Source organism: Mesocricetus auratus, unplaced genomic scaffold, assembly GCF_017639785.1.
Source record: "Mesocricetus auratus isolate SY011 unplaced genomic scaffold, BCM_Maur_2.0 Super-Scaffold_100006, whole genome shotgun sequence".
Lineage (NCBI taxonomy): Eukaryota > Metazoa > Chordata > Mammalia > Rodentia > Cricetidae > Mesocricetus > Mesocricetus auratus.
The window spans coordinates 98,050,073-98,074,532 of NW_024429190.1; the positions used below are offsets into that span (position 1 = coordinate 98,050,073).

General features: G+C 39.3%; 1 protein-coding gene across 4 annotated transcripts in view; it reads right to left on the minus strand.

Annotated features, from left to right (window-relative positions):
• Ptpn20 (protein tyrosine phosphatase non-receptor type 20) overlaps positions 1 to 24,460 on the minus strand; it is a 76,058-nt gene that overhangs the window by 38,659 nt on the left and 12,939 nt on the right. For 3 of the 4 annotated variants that reach the window (XM_013118796.3, XM_021231544.2, XM_040747714.1), the window contains exons 2-3: positions 7,989 to 8,083; positions 1,835 to 1,932 (exon numbers count right to left, since the gene is read on the minus strand). In XM_013118796.3, the coding sequence (XP_012974250.1) occupies positions 1,835 to 1,932; positions 7,989 to 8,083 (193 nt within the window). Of the gene's footprint in view, positions 1 to 1,834; positions 1,933 to 7,988; positions 8,084 to 24,460 lie in introns of those variants that run through there. The other variant, XM_040747715.1, reaches the window with a different exon arrangement.

The window sequence follows — 24,460 nt, forward strand, 5'->3', positions numbered from 1 at the left end:
CTTATTTGGGGTTGAGGTAGTGACAGGACCAGGCCAGCCAGGACAATGAACCTCAAGTAACAGGTTTTTACAAGTACTTTGTGTGTTAGCTATGTCTCTTTTTCTGGTTCTGTGGGAACTTTTGATGTTTTTACTCCTCATCTTTTAGAACCACTGTAAACATGTTATTAATGTTCATTTCCTACCCTTCTAAGCTATCTTCACCTTTCCTTCAGTAACTTTCAAGGCTGGGGGAGGGGGTAAAAATATAGGATGGATGGGCAGACAGTAAAAGGAATGAAACTAGAAATCTGTGTTTCATTTTAATTTTAGTAGGCCAAATAAAATATATGCCTCGCTTCATACACACTGAGTTCCTTAACTCCAGCCTGAATTATATTTTTAGTTTTAATTCTCTTCTCTCCAGATTTCTGTCATCCCAACCCACATACATCATCTCATCTTGACACATCCTCCTCACCATTAATAAGATACTTTCACAATCATCTCTCAGCTTAAAATCCCCCCCCCATTTTTCATCTGCTAGGCTTTCTATTTACTTAAAGTCTAAATCCAATAATAGTTATTTCTTTTTCAAAAATGCCCGTGAGGGGCTGGAGAGACCGCTCATCAGTTAAAAGTGCACACTGCTTTTGTAGAGGACCCGAGTTTACTTCCTAGTACCCACAGCCACCTCTAACGCAACCTCTAGTGGACCCAACACCTATGGTCTCCATGGCCATCAGCACACATGTGCACAGATACACACACATACATATAAAAATTAAATAATCCTTTTTTAAAGTTTGTGAAAAACTCTCTGTGTAAATAGCTGTAATATTTCTATAGCATAGTCTTTGAATTTTCACTATGTAATACTCACTATGTAAACACTTGTCTTTCTATGTTTATTTGCCTACCTAAGCTATTATCCAAATGGCAAGGGTGGTATTTTGTATTGAAGTATAGAACTCAGAAGACAATAGGACCTCAAAGTACTTGGACTGCCATCATTTGTTGTTCCTTTAATGCACTTCTGAATATGTTTGACACAGATACACACATACAAAAATATTAGCATAATCATACAATACTATTCTGGTGAGTACAGCTAACGTTGTTGATAAATTTCTCTGGGAACACAATCCAATCAAACAGATATTGATTTAATATGTAGTACCTAAAATTGAACATTTTATAAACATAAAAACTCATTCTTATCACCAGGCATGGTGGCGCACACCTTTAGTCCCAGCACTAGAGAGACAGAGGCAGGCAGAACTCTGTGAATTGGAGGCCAGCCTGGTCCACAAATCAAGTTCCAGGATAGCCATAACTGTTATACAGGGAAACACTGTCTTGAAAAACCAAACCAAACAAACAAAAACTCTCATATTTTTTTTTCTGAAGTAGAAATTTACTCTCTTCTGGTTCTTCAATTTTTTTTCAGACCCAGTATTAAGAATTCACCATTCTAGTTGGGCCATGGGTTAAAAATACAATTTTCTTTCTGAAAACAGATCAACTGTTTAACAAATCTGATGATGCACTGAGTTTTATGCTAATTCAAGGACACTCTCCCCTCCAGGAGCTCTACACACATTTACAAATGTTTCATATCCACTGAGATAATACAGATACTAAATCTTTTGTCAACTTCTTTCCATTGTTAATATCACATTTATGATATAATAAATATAACTTATTTCTAAGAAAGATAAATTGGGTTAAAAAACTGCATCATAAAAAATGATCAGACATTAAGGGCCCATGATCACCATCTCCATTTAGAGGGCCAGCTATGACTATGAAGAGAAAAACTAGAAAACTCATTCAGTAAGTCTATTGTTCTTACCTTTCTGAAGGTTCATGGAAAAGAAACTCGTAATTCTTACTTGAGAATGTCATATGAGAGGATTTCACTTTCTCTGAATTAACTTTATTCTCAAAAACCTAGAGGCATAAGAAAGGAAATAGATTAAAGGTATAATTTCAGGAAAACATAGTTAAAAATACAGTTGCTATAGTCTTAAAAGTAGTAAGATCTTTAATGGTGGAATCAAAATTATAATCACATAGTGTTATTTAATTCCCTGAAAAATCACTTCAAATGTACATTGACTTAGTAAATATTTTCCAATTTTCCAAAATAGAGTACAAATTATAAATATCATTACATAATTAATATTTATTAATTATATACTATATAATTCATTTACATGTAAGTATTTTAATTTTAAGTAACTATAATTAATATTTATTTCATTAAATACAAATAATATACACTGACTAAAGCTAATAGCAATTAGCATCATTTGAAAATATTGGTTATTACTACAGGCTAAAAGAAATTTATGTAAATGCTTATGACATTCTATTTACCGTGAAAATAAAATTCTTAGCATATGTGCTGCTGCTAAAGCAAGCACAAAAAAAATGTGTTACATTTACACAATGGAGTACGACTCAGTGGAAAAAGAAACAAAACAAAACAATGAAATCTTGAAATGTACCAGCAAATGGATAGAACTAGAAAAAACCATCCTGAGTAAGGTAACCCAGACACAGAAAACATGGTATGTACTCACTCATAAGTGGATATTAGACATAGAGCAAAAGATTACCAACCTACAATTGACAACCCCAGAGAAGCCAGAAAACAAGGAGGACCCTAAGAGAGACATACATGGACCCCCAGAGAAGGGGAAAGGGGCAAGATCTCCTGAGCAAATTGGGAGCATGGGAAGAGGGGAAGGGAGGTAAGAAAAGAGGAGGGGAGAAGGGAAGAGAGGAGAATAACATGAGGGATCAAGAAGATCAAGTAGGGGGAAGAATAGAGGAGAGCAAGGAAAGAGATACCTTAATAGAGGGAGCCATTATGGGCTTAACAAGAAATCTGGCACTAGGGATCCACAAGGATGACCCCAACTAGGATTCAAGCAATAGTGGAGAGGCTGCCTTAAATGCCCTTCCTCTATAATGAGAATGATGACTAACTTAAATGCCATAATAGACCCTTCATCTAGTAGTTGAAGGAAGCAGAAGCAGAGATTAACAGCTAAGCACTGAGCCAAACTCCTGGAATCCAGTTGCAGAGGGAGGAGGGAGAAGGGGGGAGCAAAGGGGTCAAGACCATGTGGGTACCAGCTGGGGGCTTGGGCAGTCTATGGGGCCTCTGGCAGTGGAACCAGTATTTATCCCTAGGGTACGAATGGACTTTGGTAGTCCATTCCCTGTGGAGGGATAATCTCTCAACCTAGATACACAGGGGATGGCCTAGGTACTGCCCCAAATGATGTGACAGACTTTCATGATCCCCCATGGGAGGCCTCACCCTCCATGGTCCCATGGGAGGTTGGGGGAAACCTGGGATTGGTATGTAAAATAAGATTGTTTTTAATTTAAATAAAAAATAATTAAAAAATAAAATAAATTTCTTAGCATTATATTTATCTTTAATTTAGTACTTTCACAATCTAAATTCAGCAATTCTACACCTGTCTTTACCATGAAATCTTGTACTGCCAAAGGTGAAATTGCTATTTTTCTTCCATATACTTGTAACATTCTGTATTGTGCCTGGCTCATGGGCCAGCAACACAGAACTTAGAGGGATAAAAATCATATAACAATACTACTCAAATCACACTTTAAAATTGATACAAAAACACTTTTAAAGAAGAAAAATATCCTAGAGGTAGGTGAGATGGCTCAGATGTTAAGAACACCTGTTGTTCTTTAAAAAAACCCAGGTTCACTTCCCAGTTCCCGTGTGGCAACTCAGAACCATCTGTAACTCCAGTTCCATCCGACATGACCTAACACCTCTTCTAGCATCCAAGGATACAAAACATGAACATGGGTTACATATGTACATGCAGGCAAAAAACACTAATGCACAAAACAAAATAAATCTTTTAAAACAAACTATTCTAGATGGCTGAAATTCAAGCTGAAAGCTCTATCATGTCTCTGGTTGAATGAAATGAGATTAGCTAACAATATTAAGACAAGAAGGAACACAATACATTACTAAGACACCAGGTCTTTGTGCATTTGTTCAATGAATCAAATTAATAGCACATTAAAGAAAGGGTTGGATAGTTTTCTTTTCTGAAGGGCCTAAGTTTTTCCACACTGTGTACAACAAGGATATCCTTGCTGGACAGAGTGAAATAGTAGTATTAGGAGGCTGGGTCTTTGCTCCTGAAGAGTCATATATTCATGGCCCAATTACTTGACCTTTGTAGGGTCAGTTTCTTCATAACTGAAATGAATAATAGACAAAAATTTAACCACCTTCGTATTAAATTTGCAAGTCTATAAACAACACAATTCCTAAAAAGCAACATTATATTAAAAAGAAATCAAGTAGTTATAGTATCAAATTGTCTTATGAAATAAACTTAAGTAAATTCTAGTAAAATTAGTTAATTTCCCCTTACACATTCCAAAAGCCATCCAGGAATATTATGAGATGCTACTTAAAAGTAGGAAAAATATCAAAACTCTTTCTAGATAAACAATGCCAAAAAGATAAATAAAAACTGAGTCACAAAATATATTCCATTTTATAAGGAATCAAGTTGGACATTGTGGTACATGCCTGTAATTGTAGTACATAGGAGATGTAGGCAGGGAGAATCATGAGTTCAAAATCAGAACGTTTCAAAATAAAAAGGTACACAGGAATTAAATAAACTTATATAAAACTAAATTTTAAAATAAATCTGTTTTTTAAATCAAGAGTTTTAACAGAAGTATCCTGTATATATGACTAAAACTGACCCCAGAAATTATAGTTATTGAATGAGGATCCCAGTGCTAGGACAGGGCTACTTCCCTATAAGTTATTCAGGGAAGCTTCTGAGAGCACTAAAACAATACAGGCAATTGTCAGTGTGGTCGGTTGCTCATAACAACATCCAGAAATCAAGCTATAACTGAGATGGAAGCTACCTGCTAGTTAATCCTCATAGCGCTACAGGAAGGTAGTAGAGAGTTCTGGGGAAGGATGTCAAGAACCTTGCTGAGCCACAGACACTGTGTTCCAATCTTCTGACTGGTCAGTCACCATGTGCCCACGAGTACAGCAGCGGCAACTCTGTTCTGGGGTAGCTAACCACTTTCTGATTACAACTAGATAAGGCCTGCTCCAAAGGAGCAGATTCTATTTTCATAAGTCTAGTCAAAAGCCTGTGACTGAGGAAGGTATAGACACTAGTAGGGAAGCTACAGATATTTTCTTACTAAGAAAATACAATGTGCTCATTAAATTATATCCTCAATAATTATATTTACTTCCATACATTAGTGTTCCTGTGGTGTTTGGTCATAGAAGCTTCATTTCTGCAATGGGCAGGAAAAAAAAAGCATAGACTCATAACTGGCCAAAGTTCTAAGTGTCTGTTGAATGTTTAGCCATAAATGGGACATTTATATGACAATGTTCTCCAAGACATAGGGAGTGAAACATTGTAGATGGGGCAGAAAGAACATAGGAGCCAGAAGACAGAGTAATTAATGTCAAACACTGTGTCTTGGGCATGACACAGACACAACACTCTTGAGCTCACAGCAACTATGATAACCTCCTGTCATGGGAGAAGGAGGTTACAACAAGACTCATTCTTCCCTGAGGATTTTAGGGCATTTTGATTTTTAAGATTTATTTATTTTTACTTTATGTGCATTGGTGTTTTGCCATAGGTGTTGGGTACTCTGAAACTAGAGTGTCAGACAACTGTGAGTTGCCATATGGTTTACTGTTGCCCCCAAGGCTTATTCTAGAAGGAAGAATATAGTTGCTAAGGAGATTCATGTCATTAAGGAGAAGCCTAATCTGCATTGAAACAATAAGAGTGCCTCAGAAAAATCCCATCAAGCTAAGTTTCCAACTTGTGAAAAAAAAGCATAGAGACTGAACATAATCAAAACAATTATATACATATATGAAAATGTCATAGTCTGTATAATTAAATATGCTAATAAAAGATACTCCTTGGAACATTCTGTGAAGTTGCTCACTTTCAAATCATGTTTGCTAAAGAAAAGAAATCACTCTGTGGAGTAACAAACACTCCACTAAGCTAGAGATTCCCAGCCAGATGTGATGATGACCTTGACTCTCTACCCCACAGATAGTGGAAAGGCAGACAAGACACAGACTGCAGGTAAACACCATCATTCTTTAAAGCAGGGCTCTTGCCAACCTTAGAGGGAAGCAGAAGTGTGAAGGAAGAGGAAGGGAAGTGGACAGAGCAGCTCTTGCTCATGGCACAGATCTTTCTCTCTATTTCTTCTGGAACTTCTAGATGAACGAGAGAGCAACACAATCATCAGAGTCCCCTAGCTCCAGTTGATTGGATAAGACAAAAAGAAAATGCAGCTCAGCACAGTGGCACACATACATACATACATACATACATACATACATACATACATACATACATGCATACATACATACGTACACACATACATACATGTGATCCCAGCTGAGGGAAGAAGGCTATACAGACACAGCCTTAGCTCTCTAAGCAGTAAGAAATGCAAAGCAACTAGAAGCTGAAGCTGTGCTCCCTTCCTGTGCTGTAACCCTGGCAGCAGCTCCCCAAGAAAGGCATTAATAATGCTGACAATACTGGTCTTGCTAGATGGAAATTTGTCTTGCCATAATTTGAAGACATTATGTCATATTGTTTCTATCAACAAAAATCATCATCGATGTATTCATACAACAAGGACATCTGTTCCACTATATTCATAACAGCATTATTTGTAATAGCCATAACCTGGAAGCAACTTAGATGCCCCTCAACTGAAGAGTGGAGAGAGAAATGTACACAATGGAGTACTATTCAGTGGGGAAAAAAACAGTGGAATCTTGAAATTTGCAGGCAAATGGACAGCACTAGAAGAAACCATCCTGAGTAAGGTAACCCAGTCACAAAAAGACAAACATGGTATGTACTCACTCATATATGGATTTTAGACATGGATCAGGGGAGTGCCAGCATACAATCCCACTGCCAGAGAGTCTGGGAAACAGAACCTTCAAGCAATGACTGATGGAAGCAGAGGCAGATACCCACAGACAAACACTGAGCTGAACTCAAGGAACCCAGTGACAGAGAGGGAGGACTGATGAGCATAGGGGTCAAGTTGGTTAAACTGGGCTTGTTTAACCAACAGAAACAGCTGACCTGAACAAGGGGAGCTCTTGAACCCCAGAGTGATGGCTGGGAATCCAGCATGGGACTGATCCAGAACCCCTGAATGTGGGTGTCAGTGAGGAGACCTAGGTAATTTGTGTGACTTTGGGTAGTAGATCAGTATTTATCCCTGGCATACAAATGGACTTTGGGTGCTCATCCCACAATGAGAGATGCTCTCTCAGCCTAGACTCTGGGGGGAGGGCCTAGGCCCTGCCCTGGATGAAATGACTATGGACACCACCATGGTGGGTCCCACTCTCACTGGGGAAAGGAGTGGGGATTGGGGAAGGGGGGTTGGTGGGAGGGCGTGGGAGGAGGGGAGGGAAAGGGAGAGGGAGCTGGAATTGACATGTGAAGCAACCTTGTTTCTAATTTAAATTAAAAAATAAAAAAGACAAAAAGAATCATCATCAGTGTATCTAAGTGTGCTTCATACGTCATGAGATTTTTATTTTGTACCTGTTAGTAACACGAAAGAGTATGGATATCAAAACAAGTTAAAATCTCCAGACTAACTGTGAAAGTAGTTTCCTTTAGATTGGCAAAGACAGAGCCCTCCAACCTTCTCAAGTTTGGTCACTTTTACTATCAGAAGTGTTTTCTTCAATCTGACATAACTGTGGTAAGAAGAAGTAAATGAAACCTACTCGTACAAGAACTAAGTCAGTGATCCAAGACCTCCGGCTATCACTTGGCAGAGGACACTCCCCTTGTAGTTTCACCTACAAGGACTAAGTCAGTGATCTAAGACCTCCCGCTATCACTTGGCAGAGGGCAATCCCCTTGCAGTTTCACCTTTTTTGTAGGTGCCTTTTTCTGACTTGATGAAGGCAACGTCTTCCGGAAATCCAGGTGGTCTAAGTCATCCTCATTGTCATCTTTATCTCTTCCTGAACAAAGAGAAGCAAAGACCTGGTCAAATGAGAAGCACTGGCACAAGCTGAAATCCTACTGAAAAAGCCCAGCTGTACAGGAGAGCCTCACCTACTTCTCAAATCTTCTTATCTTTATCGCTCTTATCATTTCTCCCCACTGCTTTAAAAAAAACAACATCTTAATATCATATTTAAGAAGCTTATTTCTAAGTAATTTCTTTTTTTCTTAATTGCCATATTATTCCATAAAATATTCTGGGGGACTGGAGAGATGGCTCAGTGGTTAAGAGCACTGACTGCTCTTCCAAAGGACCTGGGTTCAATTCCCAGTACCCACATGGCAGCTGACAACTCCAGAATTACACAGGCAAAATCTGAAGTAAGATAAAAAATAATAATAAAATAAAATAAATTTAAAAATAAGTAAAATATTCTTCAGGTAAAATTTAAGTATATATAACCATAGAACCTATGCATTAAGAGCTATAAGATACAATTATTTTGTATTTCAGAATCTATGAAACAGGAGGCTGTGAGTTACAGCCAGCCTGGTCTACACAGTGAGTTCCAAGGCGATCAGGGTTACATACTAAAAAGACCTTGTCTCAAAAGTTGAGCTAAAACAAATGGAACAAAATAATCATAGACATTTGAGAAATGAAAACCAAAGGAAATCAAGGTGGTGATTTTACAACAAATTAGTAACATTTATTTTTGTCATTATTCCATAAATACTGGCGCACTGCTGATAAAGTGCTTATAACCTGGAAAATGATACAGCAGTTGAAAACAACATCCAGACCCACTGTCTAGTTTTCAAATCCTGCATATTTATTTTAAAGCTATTGTTATTGATATGTGGTTCACAGCATGTTTATAGTAAAAGCAGAGAAAGATGCATGTGCTAAGAGGGAGAAAGGCCTCCTAGTCTGTCCAGGTATTAGAGAACCAGAGGACTCAGAGTTGGAGCTGCAAAGTCAGGAAATAACTGCCCTATGCAAAGACTAGCTTAAGCATAGCTAAGCAGTGTTTACAAAAGGTCCTGAAAAGCCCAAAAAAGCTTCACCAAGAAGAAAAAGCTAAAACCATTACACTTCCTAATTTCAAATGATTTTTCAGAGCTATAGCTATGATAATCAAAGTAGTATGGTACTGGCATAGCATAAAAACTTACACATGGACTAATGGAATAGAATATTGAACACAGAAATAAATCCACATTTTTACTGTCAATGGATCTTTGTCTAGGGGGCCAAGAATCCATGAAGAAAAAGGCAGTCTCTCTCATGCCTGGTACTGTACACCTAGTCTACTACCCATGGCTAGAGAGGCCAGACTCTATTACTGCCATTTTCCTGATGATACAACATCTAACTATTCTGAATACTTATCCTATACCATCAGAGAAGCAGGCTGTCACCCCTCACCAAAGAAGCCTTTTGCACAGCAGATGGAAATACTAAAGGGATCAACACCTGGTCATAATGCAGAGAGTAAGTGTGCTCAGGGTGTCCAAATCCAAATGGTACAATTCAACCTATACACCTGACTCTCAGAAAACACTACTGAAGAGGGAGCTGGAAGATTGTGATGGCCAGATAACCAAGATGTCTTGTGCTACATAGTGTCTTCTAGACATGATAGTTAAGTCTGTAAAGCTGTGTCCATGAAATCTCAACAACAACATGGTTGCCTAAATAAAACTGGCATAATGAAGGTACACCCTTAGATCAAGTGTGTGTGTGGTGTGTGTATGTGTTTGGCCTGTAAGTCTGTAGGGAATTATTTTTATTAATGACTGATGTAGGAGGGCCCAGCCCACTGTGGGTGGTGCTACCCCTGGACTGGTGGTGCTGGGTTCTATAAGATGTACAGTACTCATGTGTGAAATTCTAACCACATAACAATAATTAAATTTAAATAAAAGGCTAATCTCTTTAATAAGTGTTATTAGGAAATTTGGGATCCACATGAAGAAAAATAACACTGTACCCCTAACTCAAAGTAAAAACAAGTCAAGACAAAAGTTAATAAATACAAATTTATATTAAATATTAAAATATAAGACCAAGACTCTAAAAACAGAGGTAAAAACTCTTGGAACTGGTTTGAGTAATGGGTTTTTGATATAACACCAAAAGTAAAAGTAACAGAGGCGAAAAAAAAAAACAAGCATCAACTAAAGTATTCAAAAAGCGAAAGAAATAACAGAATGAAAAGGAAACCTAGAAAATGAGAGGCTACTTAGTCATTTCTGATACGGAGCTAATATTCAAAGTATAAAAGAAATTAAGACAACTCAAAAAGAAGGAAGGCAAATAACCTGATTCTAAAGTGGGTAGAGGGCTAAATTTAGACAGTTAGCCAAAAGAAATAAAAATGGTGACCAGATGTATGAAAAGGCGCTCAATGTCAGTGATCAGTAGGAAAAATGAAAGTCAAAAGCATCACGAGTGTGACCCACCCCTGTTAAGAGTACTACTACTAAAAAGACAGAAGGTAACAAGTGTTGACAAGGATGATGAGAAAGATTTAGTTATATGCTATATTAGCTGCTAGTGAGGATACAAACTGGAAAGCACCTGTTACAGAAAACAGTATGGCGTTTCCATACAAAACTTAGAACTATCACAAAGTCTAGAAATCCCAACTTCTAGGTATATTGTACTCAAAATAAATGAATCAATTATCTTAAAAGAACACATGCATTCCCATGATCGCTACAGCCTGATTCTCAAGATATGGAACCAACCTGCATGCCCATCAAAGAAGAAATAGATAAATAAAATATAATACAATAAATAAATAAATAAAATATAATACAATAGTCATCATAAAAAGAAGGAAATCGGGCCATTTATAACATAGATAAACCTATCCGTAGATAGAGGACATTGTGCCAGGTACAATAAGCCAGACACAGAAAGACAAAACTGTATTTATCTCAAATACAAATGGAATCCAAATTCACACGCACAGAAGCAGACAAGAGAAGAACACCCAATAATCACTAGCTCCAAATCTATAGAAGTCATCAATGCATCCAGACAAAGTTTTACACCTTTTAAAAGTTATTTCTACAGATGCAGAGACCCACAGTCAAACATTAGGCTGGGATCAGGGAACCCTGCTGAAGAGAGGAAGAAAGGATTGTAGGAGCCAGAGGGGTCAAGGACATCACAAGCAAACCCTCAGCATCAATTAACCTGGGTTCAGAGGAGCTCACAGAATCTGAATGGACAACTGGAAGGTCTACATGAGACTGACGTAGGCCCTCTGCATATATGTGACAGTTGTACAGCTTGGTTTTCTTGTGGGACTCCTAACAGTGGGAGCAGGGACTGTCTTTGACTCTTACTGGCTTCTGCAATCCTATTCCTCACATTGGATCTCCTTGCCCAGCCTTAATACAAGTCTTACTGCAACTTGATATGCCATGTTCTATTGATATCCAGGGAGGCTGCCCTTTCCTGAGTAGAAATGGAGAAGAGGACTGGAGGGACAGAGGGGACAGAGCGAGGGACTGGGAAGAGAGAGGGAAGGGGAAACTGCAGTCAGGACATAAAATAAATAAATAAATTTTTAAAAATTAAAATAGTTCCTAGCATAGCTGGGAGGATTTTTAAACAACAAACTTTGTTTCTTTTTCTAATTATAAAGATAACCAATATCATGCTGAAAATAAAAATTAATTATTGGTACATTTCATTCAAAGCATACCCATTTTTAAGATTTTCCCAAACTCCTATGCAGTGAGTCAGAGATAATCCTATAGAAAAAAAAGAATCTAACTGGATGAATATGCAAAAAATTAATATGAAGCTAATGAACACTTAATTCAATTTTTGAGCAGTAGCTTCAATAATGAACAAGAATAGCACAAGGTCATATAAGTCAGCACTGTTGAGGTCAAGCTACAGCCTACTCTTAAGTTACTCCATGTCATATAAAACAGTGTTTTTTCAGGCCATGAAGTTCCCTAGGAGTTTTCATTTTACAAGCAGCTTTTATCTTCACTCAGCTTAGTGCAGTGAAAGTATTGTGCCCTCTGTTTCCAACAGAGGTTACTGCTGTTTATCCTGCGGTATAAAAATGCCTTCCGTGGGAACAAGAAGCCAGTTCATCCATCGAGATGCTCCGCCCACATATCTCTCAATCATCTCTACTTCTCCTGTCATTTCTTCTGACCACTGTACATACCTGATTTGATAAAGTGCTTTCATATTTTCTCTCTCTGTTAGGCTACTCCACATGTCTCTGCTGATGCTGTGCCTGATTTGATGCTGTTTTGTGTTAGGGGATGTCTTCTGTATGCTGTGACTCTATTTTTCTCTTATTGGTTGATGAATAAAGCTGTTTCAGCCAATGGACAGGCAGAATTTAGTTAGGCAGGAATTGCAAACAAAGAAGATAGAGAAGGAAGATAGAGTGAGCATATGCCATGCAGCCCCAGGGAGGAAGAAAACCCGGGCATCACCTAGGTAAGCCAAGGCCACGGGTGATACAAAGATTAACAGAAATGGGCTAATAATTAAGAGAGAGTTAGCCAATAAGAAGCCTAAGCCAAGGGCCAAACAATTGTAACTGATGTTACGCCTCGGAGTGGTTATTTAATGAGCTGTTTCAGGTCCAGCTGGCAGAGAGAAACTCCAGTGGGAGCCAGGCTAGATGGGGAAGTCTCCTTTCACAGTTTGTTACTAGCTGCTGCTTCTATTTGCTCCTTGCTCTCCTCATACTTTTGCTTTCCACATGCTTCATAAACTCTCTCATCTAAAACCCCAAATACGGCTATCATAGATTTTTCACCAGGCCAAATTCAAGGTTTCTCTTGAACTCTTAGGAGAGATGTGATAATGTAGAAAATCAAAGAAATAGCCCAAGAAGGAAGAACAAAAGAAAGAAATCCCAACACTTCTGTCTTACACTATCAGGAAAAAAATGTAAGGAGAGAGGAAACAATTCAAATTAGAAAGAACATAAGAATATCACATTTATTCACAGGACCAAGACTTTCGTGTGTGATTATACTGCAATAAGGCTGACTTTAATGCAATAAAAATATACTTCTATAAAAACCAAGGCTAAATAAATGGAAACAAGGGCACAAAAAGAAAATTTCAAGTTACTAATGAAAAGCAATTACAGATAAGACAGCAAATTGCTATCACTCTGTGTCAACAGTAACTTGTTGAGAAGCACTGGGAGCATCCTTTTGAACAGTGATCCATGTACGATCCCTGGAGCAACAGAATCCTATATCAGCAATGCTTGGTCCAGTCATAATCAGGGAGCTAACAGTTATGAGCCAGACTCTGAACTTTTTCAGTTGATTAGGATAGCATAACCAAAAATGGTCACTTAAAACCTCTTTTTGTTGTTGTCTTGTTTTGTTTTTGAGAAAAGGGATTCATTATGTAGCCCTGACCAAAGTGGTCTCAAACTCATGGAGATCTGTCTGCCTCTGCCTCTCAAGTGCTGGGATTAAAAGTGTGAACCACCACACCCAGGCTTTTTTGAAATTTGTTATTGTTGTGTTGCTTTAAACAACTTTTTAAAGTGAGTCCACACTGTGGAATATTTCTGCTATTCTGTAGTGAAGTACAGGATCTACTGTTTCACTCATGACACAAGTCCCTTTGGCACAGTTCTTTCAACCTTCTGAACCCCAGAGCCATCTGCCTCTCCTTCCTTTCTTTCAGAAGTACACTTCTAATTGTATGAGTGTTTCATTTAAAAATACACAGTTCTTAGCTCCAACCGTAAGAATACCGGTTCACAGGATAGAGCTGAACCACTATAACTGATATCATGTCAGTCAGAAATATATGCACATTGCAGACAGAAGTTGAAACCTCAAACCTGAAACTATTCTCTTAGAAATGTCTGCTTGACAGCCTGGCCCTTGCTTGATGTCTAGTTTAAAAAATAACAACAAACATGTGGCCTGCTCTAATTCAAACTTTCTATAAGTAGCTCACTGTGCCCAGATTTTACACACAATGAGGTTTATGATGAGCACACACATTCATTCTGGAATGTCAGCAATAGCCTTCATTCAGTCTCATGGAACTGCATGCCTCTGCAACTGACACACATACACACCGATAGAGAGTCTAGACTCCAAGCCTTAAATGGACATCTCTTTCAGAAAATACTTTACACAAGCTCCCACAGCTCGTTGCTGGGAGAACCCCTCTAAGATTCTAGAAAGCTTGGACCTAGTCTCTTTTTACTGACTTTTACCTTGTACTCTTAGCCATGAACTTAACTATTTGCCAAATTCTGTGAATCTAGACATTCACTGAAGCTAGGAACTTTTGGCAAACCATGGTGGATTATGTTTTTGCATATCCTGGGAAATACATTGCCACCCTCATAAACAGATTATATTTAACAAGCCCACCTTCTAAGTTGCTGCCTGTCAACAAGAGAGGAAAACCTATGCTGTATGAGGAAAACCTATATTCTGCCCCTGGACAACCACAGAAACAGCCATCTCTGCAAAAGGAACAAATAATTTTATTTATTTTTACTGTAAATAATTTTGCATACAAGGTCAGCCTTTGCCTGTTCTCATATAAATGTTTTAGGAATTAGTGAGTTACTATTTCTGTAATATAAAAAATACATCTATCTGACAAATTTCAACTTTTTCTAGTATAAAGAAAGTGACTCCAGACAAATACCTCATAGTGCGTGGTCTATGAGTACATATAATTAGTATCTAAGACATAAAACTGGACAAAAGATTAAGCCAGGACAGATATCCCACAAACTGTAACGCAGTACTGTCTCTTCCAGTGAGACTTACACTCTCCTGCACTATGTCCTGTCTATTCTCCCAAGCCTAGGACACTTTATAAAACATAGCCCTCCTCACAGCAGTCTCCTAGTAAATAAATAAATTAATTAAATTAATCTGATCAAGGCACCTCAAGTACAACAAAGCCTCTGCATAAGGAAGCCAAAACATCCTGGCTATAGTCACTATGTCAACACACCCCTAAAAGCTAGCTTTGTTATTAATCTTTAGCTTCTTAAACTGGATTGCTACTCAATATGGGACTGCTTAACTGAATGGGTGAGCTTGAAAAACTGGTAACACCAAAAGTTTCTGATCAAGCAATGACTAAAAAGTAATTCAAAACCAAATCATAATGAATCAGAGATCACCTGCATTGGAGGAATTCTCTGCACCCTTGGTATTGAATACGTAACACATGTCCTTCATACACCACATGCTATCATACTATGCAATGCCAATGAGTGCTGCCTGAAACTTCTTGTCTCAAAATGAAAGTGCTGTATGTTACAACCTGCAGCCCTCATGTTCTGCTCTTACAGAAAGACAATGACTTAATTACAGGGACAAAGACTTCCAATATTCTCCTACCATTGTTACTTAGCATGTAAGTATTAAAGTATTAATGCATCTTTGCATTATATAGTGTTAGGATGTTTGATTTTTAAAACCGCTTTGTTTAGTTGCTAACTTCATTTTCACAAATATTAATTAATAAAGTTTGCCTTGGAACTCGGCCAAAATTTCCAACTTTTTCTATATAAGCCCTAAATATACTTCTGCCATTTTGTGTTACATACTTATGCTAAAGATTCTGTGCACCCTGCAATACTAAATATCAGCAAAGATTTAGTTCTTTACACAAAAATATACAAGCACAGTTATCTTATTAGTTTGCTACTTTGACCTCATCTTTAATAAATGGTCAAATTTTATATATACCAAACAACTGTTGGAAGTACTTTTTATGATTCATTATCAGTATTTTACTTATATATCTATTTTATATATACTAACACCTAGTATCACATAAAATTCCTCAGATGAAGAGGAGCTACAAGAGCAAAAGGCCACGATCTAATAAGTAACACAAATAGTTCAGACAGGGCAATCAGTAATGAGGGCCTTCCTATGCAACTGTAAAGTTCATAAAACCTGGCCTGAAAATACTGAAAATCTTTGTTATGCCCATAATATTCTTCTCTGACTGAGAAACTCTGACACAAACAGAAAAATAAAGCAAAGGCAAGCTGTGTGTTCCGGTCCTCTTTAGACGTCCTGCCTGTGAGAAATTAGTGGGGAGAAGAGAAAAACCAAACTCTGTCTAAGCTACATCAGTTAAAGTTGTAAGCCCAAATCTTCATCGACTGGTTAAAAGGGGTGGGGGACAAGTTCTCTCTAGCTCACTTCCCAGGGAACCTTTCTTCCTTCTCTATGGTCTCTTAGCAGGTATGGGGTGGAAAATGCAAAGCCCCTGCCCTGAGAGGAGGGAGTGAAGGAGGGACAATCCATTTCCGGAAACAAACCCATAAAGAATAGCATATAGTTGGGCATGACTTGAAGTCCAGCAGTCAGGAAGCAGAAGCTGGAAGATCTCTGAATTTGAGGCCAGCCTGGCCTACATAGTAAGTTCTAGGCCAGACAGAGCTAGATAGTAAGACACTGTCTCAAAAAAACAAAAACAAAAACAAAACAAAAACAAAAACAAAAAACCCCAAAAACAACAAACCCTGTCAAATGGATTCAGGCTTTGAAGGGTTTTTGAATATCAGGAAGTAACTAAATTAATTCAGGAACAAAGACAATGGAAGATAAAGAACAGAAAGCAAGCCCTTAGCCCCAATCAAATCGTTGTATTTGGAGAGAAAGCTCAGCAAAGTGCTTGCTACACTAGATAAGGACCTGTGTTCAGATCTCTAGAACCCACACAAAATTCAGCAAGCTGCACGTACTAGCTAGGGAGGAAGATCCTCGGGCTCGCTGCCAGTCAGTCTAGCTGAAACACAAAACTGCAGTCCAATGAGAAACCCTGTCTCAAAAATAAAGTGCAGAGCAAGAGAAGAAGATACCTGACATTTACCTCTGGCCTCCAGACACCCATGTACCCATATCCACATACAACTCTACCACACACACACACACACACACACACACACACACACACACACACACACACTCCCCTCACTCTCTCTTTCTCCTCTCTGTCTCTCTCTGCTCTCTCTGTGTCTCTGTCTCTGTCTCTGTCTCTGTCTCTGTCTCTCTCTCTCTCTCTCTCTCTCTCTCTCTCTCTCTCTCTCTCTAAGCTCCGTATCTCAATTTCATCATTTTATCTAGCCATCAGTAAACCCAAGCAGGGAATGGGCAATGGTTGCTAGGAGGCCAATTGTCACTTCTTATTAATGTCTTACAGGGAGGATGTAGAATGCCTAGTGGCAACTTTGACAATTCATGATATCAGCAGATCCAGGAAAAAGCATTTGACAAAATCAAAATTTACTCTTGATAACGATCCGAAAGGTAGGACCAGAAGAGAACCTCAAATTGTTAAAGAATATTTCCAAAAATATACAATGATCTTGTGAGATGAAATTCCTGTGTGTGTATTTTTTAAAAAGGGGTCATGAATTTTTAATTCATGTGGAGGTGGGAGGAATGATGTAAAGACATTGCACACATAAAAAAATTTTAAATATTTTAACTCTATACAAATATATGTAACCTAATGATGAGAAATCTACATGCTTTCCTCAAAGAAAGTTAACAAGGAAAAGGCAAGGATGCCTGTCTTCTCTGACACTTCTATTAACAACCATAGAAATCCTAGATACTGCAAAACAACAAGAAACGGTGCAGACAAACAGCTGCAGAAAAGTAAAATTCTGGCTTCTTGGATGGCAGATTATCTATATAAAGTATATCAAGGAATAAACACACACAAAAGCCTTCTTACAGAGATCACCAATGGACAAGAGAGCATGTGCATTAGGAAACTAGAGAATGAAAGATGAATTAGCATTAGAAGAGAAAGAAGCATGCAGGAGGCTCTGGACTCAAGCCCCAGCACCTCAAAGGTAACAAAACTCTTCAACAACCAGACAAAAAATACAAAACTAATGTGCAAAAGCCAACCTTTGCAACATAGCAACAGTAACTCTTCAAAACCCTGGTAAAAACCAAAGATCTAAATAGCTAGAGAGATGTTTTCATGTTCATGCATAGATTTACTACTGTTAAGACCTCAAGTGTTAACAATTTTATTTACAGGACATGTAATCCTAGTAAGTTATTTTGTGGTTAACAATAACCCCCTTTTAAAGGTATGGTGAGAATATCCAGAATTGCCAAAAATCCTAAGACACAAGACTTACCATAAGGTATCAATAATAAAGATGACATAGGACATAGACACACAGATCAACGGAATAGAGATGTCAATAAATCGACCCACACAAATGGAGTCAAGAAATCATTGATAAAGTAGCAAAGCAATTCAATGGAGGAAATATTTTCAGTAAATGGTGCTAGAATAATTGGCCATTAACATGCAAGAAATCTAGACATAAGCATTGTAACTCTCACAACTCAAAATGGATCACAGTCCCAAGTGTAAAGCACAAAGCTGTAACTTCTAGGAGATATTCACAGGTTGTCACTGTGCTTAAGTTGTGTGCCATAAGAGAACTGTGCCCTTTCACTGTTCTGCATGCCAGGCATCAGCAGGGCATGCTCTCTGTTGGCTCAACACAAACATTCTTCCTTTCTTCTTACACTTTGCTGGATCCCAGCAATCCTTGGTAGCATGCTTCAACTTGGTGACGCAATTAAAACCACAAAAGCCTGCCCTCCAACCTCCCAAAGTCACAAATACTTTTAAAACACATACCCCATGTCAACATTTCCAGGAGTCCTGACCCATCCTACCATCTAACCTGTTTCCAACTTGCAGAATATCGAAGTGTGACAACCTTCATCCACCGCCCCCAAGGTAAACTGCCTTAAAAAGTCATTGTGGTGGAAACAGTCAAGCTTCAGAAATGGTGGGACCAGAGAGCAGCCAGTTCCTTCAACAGCTGCAGAAGACACAAAGCAACAGAAACGCCATGGATTCATGAGTCACTCCTTTATCTCTTCAGTGCCAGTAAGGTGGCTGGAGCACTTTTGCTCTACACAGACAGAAATCACAGGTAGGAAAGGCAAAGTTCGTCTGGTGCACCTCATGGCTCCTCATGGCAAGTTTCTGAATCCCTTGACGTTAGACAGCTGTAAGCATCACCTGAAGACAGCCTGAAGCAGCATCGGGTAGCACCTTCTAGAGTCACAACTCTGATGAAAGCCTCGGGCAGGTGCTGAGATGCTTAGCTTTATTGTGACAGGTATTGCAGCTGTTTATGGGCCCAGGAAGTCAGAATTCTCCAGTTCTTGATAGTGGCTAGTGTTACAGTGCCAAGGCCTAAGGTGTCTCAAGACCCTTGGCCCATGTATTAGTCAGGATTCTCTAAAGGAACAGAACTGACAGAAAATGTGTGAGCACATATTTACTAGAGTGACTCAAAGGCTAAGGTTCAAGCAGTCCAACAATAGTTGTCTTCCAACACAAAGGCCAAGGATCCAGCAGTCATCAGTCCATGAAACTGAATGTCTTAGGAGTACCTATCTGGTGCTGGAGTCCTAGAAAGCTGCTGGGCTTCAGTCTATGTTAGAATACTGAGAAGTAGGTTCTAATACCAGTGAAGGAATGCCTCAGCAATAGGACAGATGAACTTGCCAGAGCAGAAAAATGCAAAAGCTCTATTCTTCCATGTCCTTTTATAAAGGCTGCCATCATAAGGTGTGCTCCAGATTTGGGTGGATCTTCCCACCTCAAATGATCCAATCAAGAAAAATCACAGGCGTACTCACCTGCATGGGTTTCAGCATATTCCAGATATACTTGGCAATCAAGATTAGCCACCATAGTCCATAAGGCATGTCTTCCACTGTAATTGATGATGTCACAGTCATCTCTGCTACAGCTCTACTGTTGACTCCTGTCACTGTCACTGCCTTGCTACTTCTGTTTTTGGTCACTCTTGCAACTCTACTGTTGCTGCTGCCAAGGCCTCCAGCAGTGCCCACAGCTCTCTGCTGCAGGCGTTAGAGCCTCAGCTACTCACAGTACCGCTTCTGTGGCTCAGTTGTCTGTCACTCTCCGTTTCTTCTTCATTTGTAAAACCCCTGTCTGCAATTAAAGTTTAGACTGCCAACTGCTCAATGCATTTGTGCTGAATCCAGGCAGCTGTTATCACCACTTTTCTGTGCCTCTTTCTTTTTTGTTGTTATTGTTGCTATGGGCTGCTTCAAGATTATTTTTATATTATGAGTCTGAGTGTTTCTCTTGAATGTTTGTTACTGTGTGTGTGTGACAGAAAAGGGCACTGGATCCTCTGGAACTGGAATCACAGGTGGTTGTAAGCTGCTATGTGGGTGCTGAGAACTGAACCCGAAGTCCTCTGCAAGAGCAAGAAGTGCTCTTAACTGCTGAGCTATCTCTTCAATCCCATAATGCTCTGTTCTTGAAACAGTCTCATGTTGCTCAGGCTAGCCTCAAACTCAACTATGTAACTAAACCAGGCTCTCCTTGAATTCCTGAACCACCTGACAACTGCTAGGATTATAGGCATGCTTAGCTGTATTTGTAACTAACCCAGGCTCTCCTTGAATCCCTGAACCACCTGACAACTGCTAGCATTATAGGCATGCTTAGCTGTATTTGGCTGGCTTACTCTTTATGTTAACAGCACAGTATGCTCTACTAATGGATTTCAAACAGGCAAATGCTTCACTTGAGAAAAGCCTTATTGAGCCTGATGTTGCAACATCAAGGAAAGCAACACTGAAGGTGTCGCCAAGTCACCTTACATACTGACCTGCTTGGTGACATGACCATAAAACAGCTTTTTCCATCAATCACAGCAACACCCATGCAATCACAACAGTGTAGATTTTTCTGTGGGGGTGGAGGGGCACGTGATTTTTTGTTCTGGTCACAACAGACCCTCTGTGAGCCAACAGAACAATAAAAATTGTTACAAGGAACTCAGGGAAAGTTGTCTGAAATAACCATGGCTGTGGCTGCACCTTTGGGACTTGGAGCAAGCAGTTGTGATCATTATGTAACTTTCTCAAGATGGTGCTGGCATAGGATAATCCACCCAGTCTCTGCCTCCACTTCACTCTACAAGGCAGCCAGGCCGCTAGGAAGGAGTCTAACAGCTATGCACTAAGCAGCAGTGTCCCACCACCACCACCCCTAGTTTTGTTTACTTATAGGATAATAAACAGCAAAAAGAATGCCATTATTGAGCAGTAAGATAGCTCATTGCATAAAGGCAGATACCATGCAGGCCCAGCTATCTGAGTTCAATCCAGCATCCATGTGAGAGTTGAAGAAGAAAACCAACTCCACAAGTCATCCTCTGAGTGCCATGACATGCATTCATGATCATACACACTGTAATTCAAACCTTAAAATGTATTAACATTAACCAATACTGACTTTTTTTTTTTTTTTTTATTATATTAATATTTTTTTTATTTTCCATTTTAAATTTAGATAAGAAACAAGGTTGCTTCACAAGTCAGTACGAGGTCCCTCTCCCTTTCCCTCCCCTCCTCCTGTGCCCTCCCCCCATCCCCCCCCCGTTATCCCCTCATTCCCCCAGGGAGGGTGAGGCCCTCCATGGGGGTGTCCATAGTCTGTCATTTCATATAGGGCAGGGCCTAGACCCTTCCCCAAGAGTTCAGGGTGAGAGTGCACCTCACATTGTTCTATGGGAGTCCAGAGACCGTGTGTATACTTGGGATGGGTACTGATCTGCTGTCCAAGGCTCAATAGATTACCTAGGCCTCCTCACTGACACCCAGATTCAGGGGGTCTTGATCAGTCCCATGCTGGATTCCCAGGCTGATGCCTGGGATTCAAGAGTTAACCTTTGTCTGGTCAGCTGTTTCTGGGGGTTCAACCAGCCCAGTCTTAATCCCTTTGATCATCAGTCCTCCCTCTCTGATACTGGCTTTCTTGAGTTCAGCTCAGTACTTAACCAGCCAGTAAATGAAGTTTCTGTTTCCCAGACTCTCTGGCAATAGGATTGTAGGCTGGCACTCCCCAGATCTATGTCTAAAATCCATATATGAGAGAGTACATGCCATGTTTCTCTTTTTGTGACTGGGTTACCTCACTCAGGATGGTTTCTTCTAGTGTCATCCATTTGCCTGCGAATCTCATGATTCCATTATTTTTTTCTGCTGAATAGTACTCCATTGTGTAGATGTACCACATTTTCTCTATCCATTCTTCGGGTGAGGGACATCTAGGTTGCTTCCAAGTTCTGGCTATTACAAATAAAGCTGCTATGAACATAGTGGAACAGACATCTTTGTTATATGAATGGGCATCTTTTGGATATATGCCTAAGAGTGCAGTTGCTGGGTCTTGTGGTAGGTTTATTCCCATTTTTCTGAGGAATCTCCATACTGCTTTCCAAAGTGGCTGAACCAGTTGGCACTCCCACCAGCAATGGAGGAGTGTCCCCCTTTCACCACATCCTCTCCAGCATAAATTGTCATTGGTGTTTTTGATTTTAGCCATTCTGACAGGAGTGAGATGGTATCTCAGAGTTGCTTTGATTTGCATTTCCCGGATGGCTAAGGATGTTGAGCACTTTCTCAAGTGCCTCTCAGCCATTTTAGACTCCTCTATTGAAAACTCTCTATTTAGTTCTGCAGCCCACTTCTTAATTGGGTCCTTTGGTGTTTTGGAGACTTGCTTCTTGAGTTCTTTGTAAATTTTGGAGATCAACCCTCTGTCAGATGTGGGATTAGTGAATATTTTTTCCCATTCTGTGGGCTGCCTTTTTGTCTTGCTGACTGTGTCCTTTGCCTTACAGAAGCTTCTCAGTTTCAGTAGGTCCCATTTATTAATTGTTGATCTCACTGTCTGTGCTACTGGTGTTATGTTCAGGAAGCTGTCTCCTGTACCAATTCTTTCAAGGGTACCACCCACTTTCTCTTCTAAGAGGTTCAGTGTGGCTGGATTTATGTTGAGGTCTTTGATCCATTTGGACTTAAGTTTTGTGCATGGCGATAAACATGGATCGATCCGCATTTTTCTACATGCCAGTCTCCAATTATGCCAGCACCATTTGTTGAAGATGCTTTCTTTATTCCATTGTATATTTTTAGCTTCTTTGTCGAAGATCAGATGTTCGTACGTGTGTGGGTTAATACCCGGATTTTCAATTCGATTCCATTGGTCTGCCTGTCTATTTTTGTGCCAATACCAAGCTGTTTTCAGGACTATAGCTCTATAATAGAGCTTGAGGTCAGGGATAGTGATGCCTCCGGACGTTGCCTTGTTGAACAGGGTTGTTTTGGCTATCCTGGGTCTTTTGTTTTTCCATACAAAATTGATTATTGTTCTTTCAAGGTCTGTGAAGAATTGTGCTGGGATTTTAATGGGGATAGCATTGAATCTGTAGATTGCTTTTGGCAGGATTGCCATTTTTACTACATTGATCCTACCTATCCAAGAGCATGGGAGATCTTTCCATTTTCTGAGGGCTTCTTTAATTTCTTTCTTTAAAGATTCAAAGTTCTTACGATACAGGTCTTTCACTTGTTTGGTTAGCGTTACCCCAAGGTATTTTATGTTGTTTGTGGCAATTGTAAAGGGTGATGTTTCTCTGATTTCTCTTTCAGCCCTTTTATCATCTGTATATAGTAGGGCTACTGACTTTCTTGAGTTGATCTTGTAACCTGCCACTTTGCTGAAGGTGTTAATCAGCTGTAAGAGTTCCCTGGTAGAGTTCTTTGGGTCACTGATATAAACTATCATATCGTCTGCAAACAGTGAAAGTTTGACTTCTTCCTTCCCAATTTGTATCCCCTTGATCCCCCTTTGTTGTCGTATGGCTATAGCTAGAACTTCAAGTACCATGTTGAAAAGGTATGGAGAGAGTGGACAGCCTTGTTTTGTTCCTGATTTTAGAGGAATTGCGTTGAGTTTCTGTCCATTTAGTTTGATGTTGGCTGTTGGTTTACTGTATATGGCTTTTATTATGTTTAAGTATGTCCCTGTTATCCCAGATCTCTCCAAGACCTTTATCATGAAGGGATGTTGGATTTTGTCAAAGGCTTTTTCAGCATCTAGTGAGATGATCATGTGATTTTTGTTTTTCAGCTTGTTTATATGGTGGATTACGTTGATGGATTTTCGTATGTTGAACCATCCCTGCATCCCTGGGATGAAACCTACTTGATCGTGGTGAATGATTGTTTTGATGTGTTCTTGGATCCGATTTGCCAGTATTTTATTGAGTATTTTTGCATCAATGTTCATGAGGGATATTGGTCTGAAGTTCTCTTTCTTGGTTGTATCTTTGTGTGGCTTGGGGATCAAGGTTATTGAAGCCTCATAGAAAGAGTTTGGCAAAGACCCTTCTGCTTCTATTGTGTGGAACACTTTGAGAAGAATTGGTATAAGCTGTTCTTTGAATTTGTGGTAGAATTCTGCACTGAGGCCATCTGGACCTGGACTTTTTTTGGTTGGGAGA